This window comes from Schistocerca nitens, chromosome 1 (assembly GCF_023898315.1).
Source record: "Schistocerca nitens isolate TAMUIC-IGC-003100 chromosome 1, iqSchNite1.1, whole genome shotgun sequence".
In the NCBI taxonomy this organism is placed as follows: domain Eukaryota; kingdom Metazoa; phylum Arthropoda; class Insecta; order Orthoptera; family Acrididae; genus Schistocerca; species Schistocerca nitens.
The window spans coordinates 657,621,549-657,639,395 of NC_064614.1; the positions used below are offsets into that span (position 1 = coordinate 657,621,549).

The window sequence follows — 17,847 nt, forward strand, 5'->3', positions numbered from 1 at the left end:
GATCAACAGCCCTATCATTCAGTTGATAATGACATCCGCTAGTATGGGGTGCTAATCTGTAACCTCTATTGTTGATAATCAATAGTTCAGTTACGACAAGCTACTATGTAAGATGTCTACTCCCTTATTCATATCAATCACGGCCAAGTTTCTAAAACCAGATGTGTTGATATTACCACAGCGATCGGACCAATCTATATGCTGAACACCTTAGAGTGGGCAACTTATTCCCAAGGAATATGCGCCTGAACATGAAAAACGGGACCGTATGCCTACCGGTAGATGCCCTATCAAAATCATCACATTTGCCACTAAAAATCTTCACTCTCGTTAGATACTCTTGCAGTTCCCCTGCACGCTATAAATCCATGTGGATGTTGACACTGTTTGTTCCAAAGACACTAGGGAAAACAGTACAATGAGGACAGACATAAACGCTGTTGAAAAGACATGAGCACTGTTAAAGCAATGTTTTCAAGGATTTTACTTTAACAATAACAAGATAAAACTATTTACATCTGATCTTCCGTCGTGAGATTGTGGCTAAGAATAGCAATCGTCTTTCCTTCCTACTCAAAAAGGAAGCACAAAACAGCTACTAAGATATTAGATATTAGGTCACCTTGACGCGGGAAGTTTACCGAAAACTTTTTGTCCAAGAACTCCTTCGCGAATGATTTCATAGCCATATTACAATCCTCTCGCACAAGCAACCTCAGTTGTCACCTCAGTGCTTAAGGACGAAGACAGTCTAGAATTTAATGACGAGGTGATTTAGGAAAACCAAGAGAAGATTAAATGTAAATGACAAGAAATAGATCTGAACCACCAGTCCAGTGTCTTACGACAGCGCCACTCCACTCAGTCTAATGCTCACTATCACGGTATTCATCCTCCTGTACTTTATATCTTACAAATGTTCATCATTCTCAATCCCCCCCACAGTTCTTGGATTTTGTAGTGAAACTTGAAGCGGTAGGGAGCTGGTTTGGGAATGGAAAAGTACTGGGACCACAAAATAAACTGTTCTAGAACAAAAATTACTAACAAAAAATTAAATATTTTACAATGTGAAAACACACAGTTAAACATATCCTTGAATCTCATGAGACTAAGACGATGATTAAAAATAACAATAATGGTCGCCCCGCGTTTACGGGCTGAAATAAATTTATCAAATAATTCAAGTACGAACGAGTTACAACCAAAGGCGCTACGCGTTAACAGAGAGTTCAAGAACATCAGTTGACTGAACTCAGAAACTGCGCGAACGGTTTAAGGCCCAGTGATAATATCGTCCGCAGCGATGCTGAGACAATTTAAAGTATTTACCAGTTGCAGTATAAGTGATTATTCTTTGCAACTGTACAAACGGCTTAAGATCCAATGATAAATATCAACAACGGCGGAGCCATTTCAAGTTATACAATTTTACATACTATTTTCACACCGGAACACGACGTTTCGACCACAAAGACCAGTTTATGGCAACACTGGCCAATCTTAAGTGGACATAATTACACTTCAAGGGACTTAAACAATCATTTGGAACAAGTATGGGGTAACTGAATTAACGGCACTCGTCTATGCAACAGCTTTGCAATTGGCGAAGGGGCTCCAGGATTCACATTAATTACATTTAACCACTAAATGTTGTGAAAGATCTTAAGCTTAATCCCAAAGAGCTTTACGGCACAATGGTCGACCAAAACATCAGGTTAAACTTATACTAAAGGCCGCCTGCAGACGGTGTTTATTTAGATTTACTTAAGCGTGGATTTAGAAGAAATCAGTTGCATTAAGTTACATACAGCTGAGATATAAACACCAGACCAAGGCAAACGCTTAACTATTTTGGATGTGGAGACTGAGTATAACATGAACGTCAGTTCGTCCGTTTTGATTGATGTCTTGAAAGGACAGACTGTTTTTCGAGGAGGTCGTTTTGATTTTACTTTTTCTGTTACTGACAATCCAGTTGGTCAATGTTGGTTGACTATTGCAATAATTCGTATTGATACTACAACTAAGTCTACAGCGACGTCTTTGCACGAAAGCAAATAGCTTAAATAGCAGAGCAACTATAAGGACGGTATCATCTAAATCCAGTGAGTAGAAACGGAAAATAAACAAATCACGATATAATCATTACACAAGGTGCTAGTTCGGAAAATAGCATATCACAAGTAATTCCTACTTACTATAATTAACGGGTCAGCTGTCTTATCAAAACAAATACCTTTTCCGTAGATGTATGAGAAATTTACAAACAATTTAATGAATGCCACTAAACCGATCAAAGCATACAATGAGTCCCCGTTCTTGTTTCGCCACTGAAAAATAAGGCAGTAAATAATGTCTAATATATCCCTTACCAAATATGTATAAGCTGAATTATAGAAAATCAAAATATCAATGAACAAAATAAGTTTGCCAAAGACTGAAAGGGTTAAATGGTATTCTACTTAAATACGGAACTTCAATGAATTAAGCCAAAGTGGCAGACACTGAAAGCGTTAAATACTATCCAAATAAAATACCAAAACCATCAATTGATTAAAAAGGCTGGCGAGCTTTGAATAGATAACATCCCAGAGAGGTAGCTTACACCTAACCACAACAGTAAGTGCGATAAACAGTATTTTAATAAAATACGGGACAGTAGTGAATTTAAGAAGGCATGGGAGCCTTGAACAGATAACAAGACGGACAGGTAACTTACAGAACGATGACAGAAAGTGCAGTTTGCCCACACAAACAACGCAGCTGCGCTGCACAGTAACGTGGCAAGTAGACAAAAAAATAATAACTAATACAGGTTCGCCACAAATCACGAATACATATCCAGCAAATCGCCAAACACAGCCTAGTAGCACGACACAAACGAGTGCGTTTTGCTCACAACAGCGAAACGGAGGAACGATCACAAGTACCAGTTAGACCCAAAAGCAACCAGGAGGCAGTGGCTCACACAATGCTTAAGAACAAAATTACTGCTCGTACAAAATGCCTCACCATATAGTCTACAATACGGGCACGCAACTGTACCCCAAGCAAGCTCGCTTCCTACAATGGTCGAAAAGCTGATAGTAGAACTCCAACCGGTGTGATGACGCCAGTATCACTGCACACACCATGGACGGTAAAGTTCGACAAAATGGCCCTGACTCAGATCTCTGGGTGTCCAGAGTGTGGTACTGTTGCCTTGTTCCGAGGAACTCATCCAGAGCCCCAGAGCACCACGCCCCCCGCCCCTAGAGTTGACGGGAATGGGAGTTACCCTGCCAGTCCTTAAACTGATAGAAGGAAGACTGAGGAGCTTGAGTTTTGGAAAATAGCCTCAGTCCACCTCCTATACAATGATAACGTCAGCCGTATTGATGCGACACATGAATTTAAGATACCGAAACGTGTATTCAGAACCACATTTACATATGTTCAGTCACACAGGCTAAGAACTTGCGATAACTTCGACAACCTAGGGTGAACTGGGCTCCGCGTGAGTAGGTGTGGTTAATTCCAACCTTTGGGTTAACACTCATTGTACCAATGCTTAGCAGCGCCATCTCCCCTAGGTACACCACATGCACTGTTCAGTTATATTACCACAGCTGACTAATGACTCAAGGAGCTCTTATTAAGAGGATCTATACCTTCTTAGAGAATTTCAGTGAAGAGTCTATATATACACACTGAAGCGCCAAAGAAACTGTTATAGACACACGTTTTCAAATACAGAGATATACTATGTGATCAAGAGTATCCGGACACCTGGCTGAAAATGACTTATAAGTTCGTGGCGCCCCCCTCCCCCCCCCCCCTCCCACATCGGTAATGCTGGAATTCAATATGATGTTGACCCATCCTTAGCCTTGATGACAGCTTCCACTCTCGCAGGCATACGTTCAATCAGTTGCTGTAAGGATTCTTGCGGAATGGCAGCCCATTCTTCACGGACTGCTACGCTGAGGACAGGTATCGATGTCGACCGGTGAGGCCTGGCGCGAAGTCGGCGCTCAAAAACATCCCAAAGGTGTTCTATAAGATTCAGGTCAGGGCTCTGTGTAGGCCAGTCCATTAGAGGGATGTTATTGTCGTGTAACCACTCCGCCACAGGCCGTGCATTATGAACAGGTACTTGATCGTGTTGAAAGATGCAACCGCCATCCCCACCACACCATAACACCAGCGCCTCCGAATTTTAATGTTGACACTACACACGCTAGCAGATGTTCAACGGGCATTCGCCATATCCACACACTGCCATCACATCGCCACATTGTGTATTGTGATTCGTCACTCCACACAACGTTTTTCCACTGTTCAATCCTCCAATGTTTACTCTACTTACACAAAGCGAGGCGTCGTTCGGCATTTACCGGCATGATGTGTGGCTTATGAGCAGCTGCTCGACTATGAAATCCAAGTTTTCTCGCCTCCCGCCTAACTTTCATAGTACTTGCAGTGGAGCCTGATGCAGTTTTGAATTCCTGTGTGACGGTCTGGATAGATGTCTGTCTTACGCTTTTGTGCTGTGCGTGCCACTTCACTCTGTCTTGAGCCGCGTGACCGCAATAGTCACTGGTTCGAATCCTGCCTCGGGCATGGATGTGTGTGATGTCCTTAGGTTAGTTAGGTTTAAGTAGTTCTAAGTTCTAGGGGACTGATGACCTCAGATGTTAAGTCCCATCGTGCTCAGAGCCATTTGAATCATTTGTCTCTTCGCGTTCCCACTTGACTATCACATCGGAAACAGTGGACCTAGGGATGTTTAGGAGTGTGGAAATCTCGCGTACAGACGTATGACACAAGTAACACCAAGTCACCTGACCACGTTCGAAGTCCGTGAGTTCCGCGGAGCGCTCCATTCTGATCTCTCACGATATCTAATGACTACTGAGGTCGCTGATATGAAGTACCTGGCAGTAGGTGGCAGCAAAATGCACCTGATATGAAAAACGTATGTTTTTGAGGGTGTCCGGGTACTTTTCATCACATAGTATATGTAAAAAGGCAAAATACGGCGCTGCGGTCGGCAACAACTATATAAGACAACAAGTGTCTGACGCAGTTTTTAGATCGATTATTGCTGTTACAATGACAGGTTATCAAGATTTAAGTGAGTCAAAACGTGGTGTTATATTCAGGGCACGAGTGTTGGGACATAGTTTTTCCGAGGGAGCGCTGAAGTGGGGATTTTCCCGTACAACCACTTCACGAGTATACCGTAAATATTGGGAATCCGGTAAAACATCTAATCTCCGATATAGTTGCATCCGGAAAAAGATACTGCAGGTACGGGACCAACGACTGAAGAGAATCGCTCAGCGTGGCAGAATTGCAACCCCTCCGCAAATTGCTGCAGATTTCAATGCTGGGCCATCCACATGTGTCAGCGATCGAACCATTCAACGAAACATCATCGATATGGGCTTTCGGAGCCGAAGGCCCACTAGTATATTCTTGATGATAGCAAGAGGCTAAGCTTTACACCTCGCCCGGGCCCGTCGACGCTGTTGATGACTGTAAACATGTTGCCTGACTGGACGAGTCTCGTTTCAGATTGTATCAAGCGGATGGACGTGTATGCGTATGGTGACATCCTCATGAATCCATGGACCCTGCATGTCATCAGACGACTGTTCAAGCTGGTGGAGGCTCTCTAATGGTGTGGGGCGGGCGCATTTGGAGTGATATGGAACCCCTGATACGTCTAGATACTACTGTGACGGGTAATACGTACGTAAACATCCTGTCTGAACATGTGCTTCTATTTATTTCCATTGTCAATTCGTTGAGCAAATGATCAAAAATTTTTATCGATGCGTATTCAACTCTTTTCTGAGCCACTGACAGTTTTAACATAGTTTTTTTCCTCTGATGTTGTAATTGTGGACATTACCATTCTTCCGGATCATGTCGGATTATTTATGATGAAGTTCTTTAACGAATATGTGTGTGTGTGTGTGTGTGTGTGTGTGTGTGTGTGTGTGTGTGTGTGTGTGTGTGTGTGTGCGTGTGTGTGTGTGTAGTTAAAATGCCTAACACCTTGAAGAAATACCTGCCGGTACGTGATGACAACCGGTGAACACCAGATATTATTCTTACTACTCGGTTTTGTGAACTGAGTCCTTTGTAAGTGAAGAGCTAACCCAGAAAATCGTCCCTAAGGCAGTAGTGAGTGGAAATATGTAAAATATGTCATGAGGCTGAATCATTTGTTTCCAAGATTAGCAATTATACGAAGAGCGAAGGTGTCTGAACTTAAATGTTTGAGCTTCCCAGTAATATACTTGACCTAGTTCATGTGTTCATCAATACATCACTCAAAATTTAGGGGGCTCTACTTTGTTTATTAAGTCCTGTCCATGTGCTAGACCAACTGTTGGTTAGACTATTTTTTGTATGGAACTAAATATTGGATGTTATCTCAAATTCTGGAGAGTGTAAAGAACGACTTAATAATTATTTGAAAAACGTTATTAACAATTCTCTGTAATAGTCTGAAAAACGTACTATCTCTACTTGATGGATGTTAATTGGAACGTCATTCATTTACAGTCTCATCACAAGTATTCAGACACCTGTGGGTGGATATTAATATATGGTATGTCCATCCTTCTGCTTTATGATCGCTTGAACTCTGCTGGGGACACTTTCAACAAGGAGTTTGAATATCTGTGGAGGAATCATTTCCCAGGAGCCGAAAGTAGAGAAGGTGTTGATTTCGGACGTTGGGGATGGAGTGAAGTCATCGAACTCGTCCCAAACGTGTTCCATTTGGTGCAGGCCGAGACTCTGACAGGCCGGACCATTTCAGAAATGTCACCGTAATCATTGCCTCTCAACCGCTGTTTTGTAACAGGGTGAAGAGTCATGCCGATGCAGTCATCGTCTCCGAATTGATCCTCTGTTGTATACAGTACGCAATATCGTAAAATGAACTCATATTCTTACACAATTAACGTTTTCCTATGTGCACCAAGGTGACCACAACCTGAAGCGGAAAACACCCCAGTACTACTACACCACTTCTGCACAAGTTGGCAGGTAATGCTCGACAGGCGTTGGTCAAACCTAAATCCTTCCATCGGACTGCACTGCGTATGTCGTGATTCATCACTCCAAATCACTCGTTTCTAGTCATCCAGTCATCTAGTCACCACCTCCACCGTCGCATAGCATTGACTACAAGTATGTGCGGTTGGTGAGCAGCTGGTCGGCAATTGCACACCATTATTTTTAACCCCACACGCAAAGTAATTGTGTTTGTTGGACCGCTGGCAGCACTGTGGAACTCACAAATGATTCCTTCCGATAATTTCATGCGATTTTTTATAATCGCCCCTCACAACGCTCGACGGTCCCTGTTGGACAGTACTTGAGGTCTTCCAGGTCTTGGTTTGGTTTAGGCTGTTCCTCGCCGTTTCCACTTCATAGTCGCATCACTAACACTCGACATGAGGAACTTTTGAAGGGTTGAAATGTCCCTGATTGATGTGTTACTCAAGTGACTTCCATTGTGTTGTTGGCGTTCGAAGTCGCTGAGCAGTCCTGACGCTTCATAGTTTATCCCTATATGTTACGTAGTTTATGTGAGTGCAATGTGAAAGTAATTAAAATTGCCTTCTCGTAATCCTACAGGAAGAAAGGTGACGTAAATTTTGGAAATTTGTGGTAAGTTCTATGGGACCAAACTGCTAAGGTCATCGGTCCCTAGGCTTACACACTACTTAATCTAATTTAAACTGACTTACGCTAAGGACAACACACATACCCATGCCCAAGGGAGGACTCGAACCTTCGACAGGGGGAGCCGCGCGAACCGTGGCTAGGCGCAATCTGCCGCACGGGGTAGCCGTGTGGTCTAACCGGACGGCTACCCCGCACGACAGAAGTGACGTTACATTGGAACAAATAAGCCCTCGGTCACAAATATTAAGTCAAAATTGACCTGGTTTCGACGCTACTATGAGCGTCGTCTTCAGAATTAGATATATTAGGTATATAGTACATTAATAAAATTAAAGTTTGTACAGACTCGAAAAGATGCAGTACTTACAAGTCCATATTAAAAAAGATCTAAGCCGGAAAGGCGACGTCATGAACAGTTGTGAGATGGCGAGCCGCTAAGGGCTGCTCGTACTGTGAACAAGGATTGCAACAAGACTGAGGTGCCCACTTTAGAAACTGTGGGCAAGTAAACATGGTGTTGCTACGAGCGCCATCTAGTAGCCGCAGAAACAACTAGGCTACTGTACATTCAAAATTAGACACATGAAATTGTGATGCAGCTGATTCAGGCATAACGTAAGTATTAATAATAACAGGATAAAATTACATATTTATCTGCTTTAAATAGAGATACATTTTGTAACGTAAAAAACGTTATGTCATAACTACTAGATGGCGCTCGTAGCAACACCATGTTTACTTGCCCACATTTTCTAAAGTGGGCACCTCAGTCTTGTTGCAATCCTTGTTCACAGTACGAGCAGCCCTTAGCGGCTCGCCATCTCACAACTGTTCATGACGTCGCCTTTCCGGCTTAGATCTTTTTTAATATGTGACTTGTAAGTACTGCATCTTTTCGAGTCAGTACAAACTTTAATTTTATTAATGTACTATATACCTAATATATCAAATTCTGAGGACGACGCTCATAGTAGCGTCGAAACCCGGTCAATTTTGCCTTAATATTTGTGGCCGAGGGCTTATTTGTTCCAATACAATTCTGACACTGTCACTGAACCTTAGCAGCTATGTTCAAAGAAGTGACGTTGTTTCAATTAATAAAACTGATATTATTATTAAATACACTCCTGGAAATTGAAATAAGAACACCGTGAATTCATTGTCCCAGGAAGGGGAAACTTTATTGACACATTCCTGGGGTCAGATACATCACATGATCACACTGACAGAACCACAGGCACATAGACACAGGCAACAGAGCATGCACAATGTCGGCACTAGTACAGTGTATATCCACCTTTCGCAGCAATGCAGGCTGCTATTCTCCCATGGAGACGATCGTAGAGATGCTGGATGTAGTCCTGTGGAACGGCTTGCCATGCCATTTCCACCTGGCGCCTCAGTTGGACCAGCGTTCGTGCTGGACGTGCAGACCGCGTGAGACGACGCTTCATCCAGTCCCAAACATGCTCAATGGGGGACAGATCCGGAGATCTTGCTGGCCAGGGTAGTTGACTTACACCTTCTAGAGCACGTTCGGTGGCACGGGATACATGCGGACGTGCATTGTCCTGTTGGAACAGCAAGTTCCCTTGCCGGTCTAGGAATGGTAGAACGATGGGTTCGATGACGGTTTGGATGTACCGTGCACTATTCAGTGTCCCCTCGACGATCACCAGTGGTGTACGGCCAGTGTAGGAGATCGCTCCCCACACCATGATGCCGGGTGTTGGCCCTGTGTGCCTCGGTCGTATGCAGTCCTGATTGTGGCGCTCACCTGCACGGCGCCAAACACGCATACGACCATCATTGGCACCAAGGCAGAAGCGACTCTCATCGCTGAAGACGACACGTCTCCATTCGTCCCTCCATTCACGCCTGTCGCGACACCACTGGAGGCGGGCTGCACGATGTTGGGGCGTGAGCGGAAGACGGCCTAACGGTGTGCGGGACCGTAGCCCAGCTTCATGGAGACGGTTGCGAATGGTCCTCGCCGATACCCCAGGAGCAACAGTGTCCCTAATTTGCTGGGAAGTGGCGGTGCGGTCCCCTACGGCACTGCGTAGGATCCTACGGTCTTGGCGTGCATCCGTGCGTCGCTGCGGTCCGGTCCCAGGTCGACGGGCACGTGCACCTTCCGCCGACCACTGGCGACAACATCGATGAACTGTGGAGACCTCACGCCCCACGTGTTGAGCAATTCGGCGGTACGTCCACCCGGCCTCCCGCATGCCCACTATACCCCCTCGCTCAAAGTCCGTCAACTGCACATACGGTTCACGTCCACGCTGTCGCGGCATGCTACCAGTGTTAAAGACTGCGATGGAGCTCCGTATGCCACGGCAAACTGGCTGACACTGACGGCGGCTGTGCACAAATGCTGCGCAGCTAGCGCCATTCGACGGCCAACACCGCGGTTCCTGGTGTGTCCGCTGTGCCGTGCGTGTGATCATTGCTTGTACAGCCCTCTCGCAGTGTCCGGAGCAAGTATGGTGGGTCTGACACACCGGTGTCAATGTGTTCTTTTTTCCAGGAGTGTATAAGCTTTTTCTCTTTCCATTGTTAAATTGAAAATGCCTTTAAATAAAGCAATCTGCCTTTAAATAAAGCATTCTTTATAGGGCCTATTCTGAAAACTGACTTTCTGAATGCATTATCTTGCTCTGTTTGTATGAGTTCGGTCCATGCTAAAGCAAGTAAACAGCATCTGTTCTGTGTGGTTGCGTTAGGACCGTGTGGAAATGCGTAAAGAAATTTATACAGTGTCACGTACATAAACACGGACTTCGAGAGCTACTAATGTTACTCCCGATATTATTCTTATTTGCAGGTACTGAAATTACCATCGGTCGCGAATGCCGACCGATCGTCCATGCTTCCACGCAAAGCACCAACTAGCACCATTAATACGGCCAAAACTATTGGTTAAAAATGACTTCCGTTTGGAGGGGAACTCGGGGTGATTAGATTCCCTGAATGAAAAACGAAATTCTTTTTATGGTGATATTATTTAAATAAAGCAGCTCATACTTACAGAATAACTGCATGTATCCCGTCGAAGTGTAAAGGAGAGAGAACGATAAATTAGTCAGGAATAATTATGTTATCATCATTACATCAAAACCAAGCACGGCTCGATAATAAATGTTAAACAATAGGTTCTTTGGATCATGGTTAGATTTCTTTGATAAGTGACAATGTTATCTTAGGCACTTTGCCGATACCTCAAACACTTTACATCTTTTATTTGACATACGCGATTGCAAGCAACGGCTTAAAATGCTAAACTTGCTAGGATTTGTAAAAGCACTGCCACACCGTTCTGCTGTTACTGTTTCTCTACTGACGGCACAATTCTCCCCGCCTCCTTTCATACTGCAGGGTCAGTCTCTCGTCTAGTCATCATTTCCATATTACATAGGGTGTCCAGATACTTTTTGTCAAATAACGTACCTAAGGAATAGGAGTGAAACCTGGTTTCGCAGGACAGAGCGGATGAAGTTATGGTTGTGGAAAGAGCTAAGATCAATTGCTCTTAGTTGCACAAACATACAAACTTTATTTTGCTAAAACACTTAATCACACATGCGCTTAAAAGAATTCAGAAACAATACGGCTGAAGGCCACAACACAAGTCATTAAAATTGCCTTAAGGAATACACACTGCTGAAGGCCTTAGTTACAAAATAGAAGAACTGAGGGCTTAAGACCTGGATAACAGGAATTTCAGTTAGAAAATTTTAAAAGGTTTTAAACAAATGACCTAAATTTTAATTTAAGACGGCTGAAGGCCTTATCTTAAAATATTCAAATAAGGTTCGGCTGAAGACCATGGACAGTACTTGAGACAGAAATAACAATCTAAAAACAATAGAACAATGGTGTTCAGAAGTGCTCCAAGGGTCGGCCTGAGTAGGTAACTCTAACATAAGTTGCGGCGAGATAGGCAGCCAAGACTAAGTAATCAGATGGCAAACCGACCCAGGGACGGCTGAAGGACCGACCAACAAACTAATCAATCCCCTTCCGCCCGACCAACGCAGGACAACGGAAAATGTCAGCGAGGACGAAGATACCAGCAGCACTTAGTCTCCAAATACTGGTGTCTAAATACAGCCAAAGTACAATAACCACTAAAAAATATGAACACACACAAAGGCTGTCGAACTACACGCAGTGCCGGACAGCATCAACACGGCGAGGAAACTCGCGCTCGCTGCTCTGTCCCAACCGACCGACTACCTACTCCAGTACACAGACAGCATTCATTACTGCTCAGTGGAAATCGCAGAAGCTACACAAAGTTCCACGTAAACACTTGCACCAAGAACTCCAACAATCCTACAACCAATCACTGTGGAACAACAACAAGGAGAAATTGCAAGTCGACACACACAGAGTTTCCATAAACGGTCGGCGACCAAATACACGTCGTCCGATGAGACGACCGACCGAACGACCAACCGAGGTCGTCCCCGCTCAAGTTATGTGTGTCGGTATCAGTCGGGCGAGTTATGGCTGTCCGGAGCTCACTGCAGCTCCATGCCGACTCCCTTAATGTCCGTTCGGAGCTCGGAGACACGGCGACCCGGGCACACTAGCTCGGACTCACCCATGCAGAGGGAACAGTTGCCCATTGGGCACCCGACGTCCCTGTGCAAGGAAGGAACCGACCCACGTCCGGTCAAATAACCAACTGACGAGGCCCAGAAACGCTCAAAAGACCAAACACACGTCGCAAGATGAGACGACCGACGGAACGACCAGCCAACGCTCCTTCCTGCTCAAGTCTCCTTGCGTCGGACAGTGCATGTGTGTCGCCAGCGGTCGGCGATTACTGGCTGTCCTGAACTCACTGGCGCTGCGTCCCGATTGAACTGCCGACACACGACGACCCGGAAAATACTAGCTGTCGCTCCAGAGATGGTACGACAGTGTCCTTATCGATAAGCGTTGCAGGCAAGCCGGAAACTTAGTTACGCCAGTAAATCGAATAAGAAATGTGACGGCAGTACCGCAAAGAGAAGATGTTAAAATAAACGGTACGAAGAATGTTAACCAGCAAACCAATACTAGATTGTATAGACAGAGGAACGATAGATAAGGTCATTAGAGAATTTGGTGTTAAATCAAAACTAGCAAACATGATTCGTGAAACACTAACAGGTACAGTATCTAAAGTCAAATTTATGGGAGAAGTATCACAGCCTTTTGAAATAAAAACTGGTGTTAGATAATTTGATGGTTTATCACCTTTACTATTTAACTGTGTTCTAGAAAAAATTGTAAGGATCTGGAATTCGGAGCTAAAAAATCACAAATTTGAACCAATAACTCTGGGAAGGAAGACAAATGGAATTAAGGTAAACCGCTTGGCTTTTGCGGATGATTTAGCAATACTTTCAGAAAACCTGACATAAGCAGTTACTCAAATAAACATTCTGGAAAAATTAGCTAACAGAACTGGTCTCAAAATTTCAGCTGAAAAAACAAAATTCATGACAAATATAAAAAAATGCACCAAAATACATAGAAACACAAATAGGTAAAATAGAGCGAGTAAATAAATTTAAATATCTTGGAGAAACTATACAACAGAATGGACTAGAAAAATCTGCAATAGATGTAAGAATTAACAAAATGGAAAGAGCATATTGTTTGACCAAAAATATTTACAACAAGAAATGTATACCTAGAAAAACAAAACTAAAACACTACACCACAGTGGTACGACCAGAATGTTTATATGGATATGAATGCCTAACGATGAACTATAAGATGGACAAACTAGAGGTACTGGAAAGAAGGATTATTTGAAAAATAATGGGTGCAATGAAAACTGCAGATGGTTGGAAAATAAGAATTAATGAGGATACCTACAAAAATATAGAGAAAATATCTGAAGTAATGGCCAAACGAAGATTAACCTTTTTTGGACATCTGTACCGAATGGATGGAAATAGACTAACAAAGCAAATACTCCTATATTTCTGGAAGAAGTAATCGACAATAGCATCGATTACAGAAGTAACAAAAAATCTTGAAACAAACAACTTCAAAGAATCAGAAATAGCGGAAAGAAACCGTTCTAAAAACAAAGTACTAAATTTGGAAGGCTTTCAAAGCAGAAGAAATAAAAAAGCGGGAACAACATGGACAGAAGAAAGGAAGAGACTTCATGGGGAGAAAATGAGGGAATACTGGAAAAATAGGAAACAACAACAAAGGAAGAAGAGGAACTGAAGTTGTTAACGTGATGGTAGATGGTCAATACGATTGTTTTTTAAAAAAAAAAACGTACGAACACGAGCCACACAGAGCTCAAGGAGTGGTCCCAAAATTGAACCCTATGGACTCCCTTCGCGGTTTCTCCCCAGTGACTAACATTTTCTTTCCTTCCAATGTTGTTTGAATTTCATGGTACATCTTCTTGCTTTCTGTTGTATTTGACTGAAACCAGTTGTTTGTAAAGCCATCAAATACTTAAAAGTTAGGTTTTTCTAAGAGAGTAACTTGATATACGCAATCAATATCATGTGACGACATTTAATTATTTGTGGCTTGTAACGTTTGATGAGTGAATGGATAAATAAATAACATTCTCACTCGAGCAACACTTCAGTAGACTCTTTTGATTATGCAAACACCCTGCGAGCGAGCTTTGTTTGGGCGACGCTTTCGTAGCACTTGCACCTGCAGTCCAGGGGGAGTGGCAGGTGTCTGTGAGAGCCGGCGGTGTTGCAGAGGACGGGCAGCGTGCGGGGCGAGGACGTGCCGTACGTGCTGGGCCTGCCGCTGGCGGCGGCCGCGGCGGGCGCGCTGTCGCCGCAGCAGCACAACTTCAGCCGGCAGGACGCCGCCGTGTCGCGCCTGCTCATGCGCTACCTCGCCAACTTCGCCAGGACCGGGTCAGTACGCCTCACCTGCACTCTGCTGCCTGCAGCCGCGCGTTGCTCAGTGACACGGTTCTAGCCGAGGTAGCAAATAAAGACAATCACACATCTACAAAAAGATAACACATTAATTCGTATAGGTTTGCTGTAATTGAACTTCTGCTACTTGAGACGGCACCCATGACCAATGAGTGACGGTAAGACAGTGAAACTTTGTGGAAACATTCGAAAAGACATGAAAAGTAGGAATAGCGAAAGCACCATTGAAAGAAATACTTTCATGATATATATTTTCAGAATGAAACGACGAATGAAAATTCGTAGCAAAGCCAGAATTCGAACCTGGGTCTCACTCTCACTTTCTTTCCATTTTTTCTAGTTTCCTCTTCCTACAGCATTGCCCCATCTCATTTTCTTTGTTAAAGGTTTATCTTACCAGGGTTCTATCCCGGGATACTGGTTCACTTTTTTTTAGGCAGATGTGCTAACTACACTACTGGCCATTAAAATTGCTACACCACGAAGATGACGTGCTACAGACGCGAAATTTAACCGACAGGAAGAAGATGCTGTGATATGCAAGTGATTAGCTTTTCAGAGCATTCACAAAAGGTTGGCGCCGGTGGCGACACTTACAACGTGCTGACATGAGGAAAGTTTGCAACCGATTTCTGATTCACAAACAGCAGTTGACCGGCGTTGCTTGGTGAAACGTTGTTGTGATGCCTCGTCTAATGAGGAGAAAGGCGTAACATCACGTTTCCGACTTTGATAAAGGTATTATTGTAGCCTATCGCGATTGCGATTTATCTTATCGCGACATTGCTGCTCGCGTTGGTCGAGATCCAATGACTGTTAGCAGAATATGGAATCGGTGGGTTCAGGGATGTAATAGCGAACGCCGTGCTGGATACCAACGGCCTCGTATCACTAGCAGTAGAGATGACAGGCATCTTATCCGCATGGCTGTAACCGATCGTGCGGCCACATCTCGATCCCTGAGTCAACACATGTGGACGTTTGCAAGACAACAACCATCTGCACGAACAGTTCGACGACGTTTGCAGCACCATGGACTATCAGCTCGGAGACCTTGGCTGCGGTTACCCTTGACGCTGCATCACAGACTGGAGCGCCTGCGATGGTGTACTCAACGACGAATCTGGGTGCACGAATGGCAAAACGTCATTTTTTCGCATGAATCCAGGTTCTGTTTACAGCATCATGATGGTCGCATCCGTGTTTGGCCACATCGCGGTGAACGCACTTTGGAAGCGTGTATTCGTCATCGCCATACTGGCGTATCACCCGCGTGATGGTATGGGGTGCCATTGGTTAGACGTCTCGGTCACCTCTTGTTCGCAGTGACGGCACTTTGAACAGTGGACGTTACATTTCAGATGTGTTGCGACCATTCGATCCCTGCGAAAGCCTACATTTCAGCAGGATAGTGCACGACTGCATATTGCAGGTCGTGTACCGGCCTTTTTGGATACAGAAAATGTTCGACTGCTGCACTGGCCAGCACATTCTGCAGATCTCTCACCAATTGAAAACGTTACTTCAATGGTGGCCGAGCAACTGGCTCGTCACAATACGCCAGTCACTACTCTTGATGACCTGTGGTATCGTGTTAGCCGGCCGGAGTGGCCGAGCGGTTCTAGGCGCTACAGTCTGGAACCGCGCGACCGCTACGGTCGCAGGTTCGAATCCTGCCTCGGGCATGGATGTGTGTGATGTCCTTAGGTTAGTTAGGTTTAAGTAGTTCTAAGTTCTAGGGGACTGATGACCATAGAAGTTAAGTCCCGTAGTGCTCATAGCCATTTGAACCATTTTTGGTATCGTGTTGAAGCTGCATGGGCAGCTGTGCTTGTACACGCCGTCCAAGCTCTGTTTGACCCAATGCCCAGGCGTATCAAGGCCGTTATTACGGCCAGAGATGGTTGTTCTGGGTACTGATTTCTCAGGATCTATGCACCCAAATTGCGTGAAAATGTAATCACATGTCAGTTCTAGTATAATATATTTGTACAATGACTACCCGTTCATCATCTGCATTTCTTCTTGGTGTAGCAATTTTAATGGCCAGGGGTGTACTTTCCCTGGTCACAACGCCCTCCCTCCCCCAGGTTTATCACTGTGCTCGTCCCTTACATGGTACTGGCCTCTTCTATGGTTTTGGATTTTATTTCATTGATTTATTTATGTTTCTCTTTGAAATCTTACATCGTGCTACCCGAAAAAGAAAGAACTAAAACCGGCTTCCACCACTGAAAATGAAAAAATAATTATTTCCAGTCGTTGCTTACAAAATTTTTTTGTTTATTTTTTAGTAAGTAAAAAAGAAAAACAAGTGAAACAGAGCCAGAAATATTCTCCACTTCATCCAACTCATTGATGATTTAATACGAGATACAGCATGTCTACAAAAAGCGCACGATACTGTGGCAGACTTAGCCATGTCCAATGGGCTGTAAACATGTACGGGTAAAAGGCACAAGGGTCCAGACCATACCCGCTCCCCTCCACGTAATGAACATCATTCCAGACAAGCCACATAATTGTATTGTTCTTCATCCTGCACACGAAGGTTGAATCTGGACGCAGGACAATCTCACTGCGGATTGACGATTCCGTTGTCCTGCCAAGAATGGCCATTTGACGGCGGAGCCAACCGCGATGCCTGTGTCCGCAGGCGACCAACCCCTGTTTCTTATTCTGTCACATCAGACAAATCTTCCCCCTCACAGACGCTCTCAATATACACTCTCCACCTACCCGCTCTTTCCTCTGCATTTAACAGTGGAATTCCGTTGCTATCTTAATGACACCGCCCTTACTTTTAATTTCACGTAAGGTTGTTTTCACTTTCCTATATGCTGAGTGAATCCTTAATACCACCATTTCTTTCTCGATTTCTTCTCATTTTTCATGCAGCTATTTCGTCTTCCTTCTTTCATCAATCAACTGAAGTATTTCTTGTGTTAACCATGGTTTCTTCGCAGTTACTTGCTTTGTGGCTATGTTTTCTTCCCAATTTATGTGATTGACCTTTTTAGAGGCGACCATTCCTCTTCAACTGAGCTATTCCTTATTGCTGTACCTATAGCCAGAGAGAGCTTCAAGCGTATTTCGTCATTCCTTAGGACTTCCGTATCCCACTTCTTCGCGTATTGATTCTTCCTGACTACTCTCTTAAACTTCTGCCAATTCCTCATCACTACCACATTGTGGTCTGAGTCTATATGTGCTCCTGGGT

The 17,847-nt window shown here is 44.1% G+C and overlaps 1 protein-coding gene across 1 annotated transcript in view; it reads left to right on the forward strand.

The window, feature by feature from the left end:
- The window catches only part of LOC126193633 (neuroligin-1-like), a 196,558-nt gene that overhangs the window by 30,521 nt on the left and 148,190 nt on the right, over positions 1–17,847 (forward strand). The window contains exon 3 of the mRNA XM_049932707.1: positions 14,440–14,603. Within this exon, the coding sequence (XP_049788664.1) occupies positions 14,440–14,603 (164 nt within the window). The remainder of the gene's footprint in view (positions 1–14,439; positions 14,604–17,847) is intronic.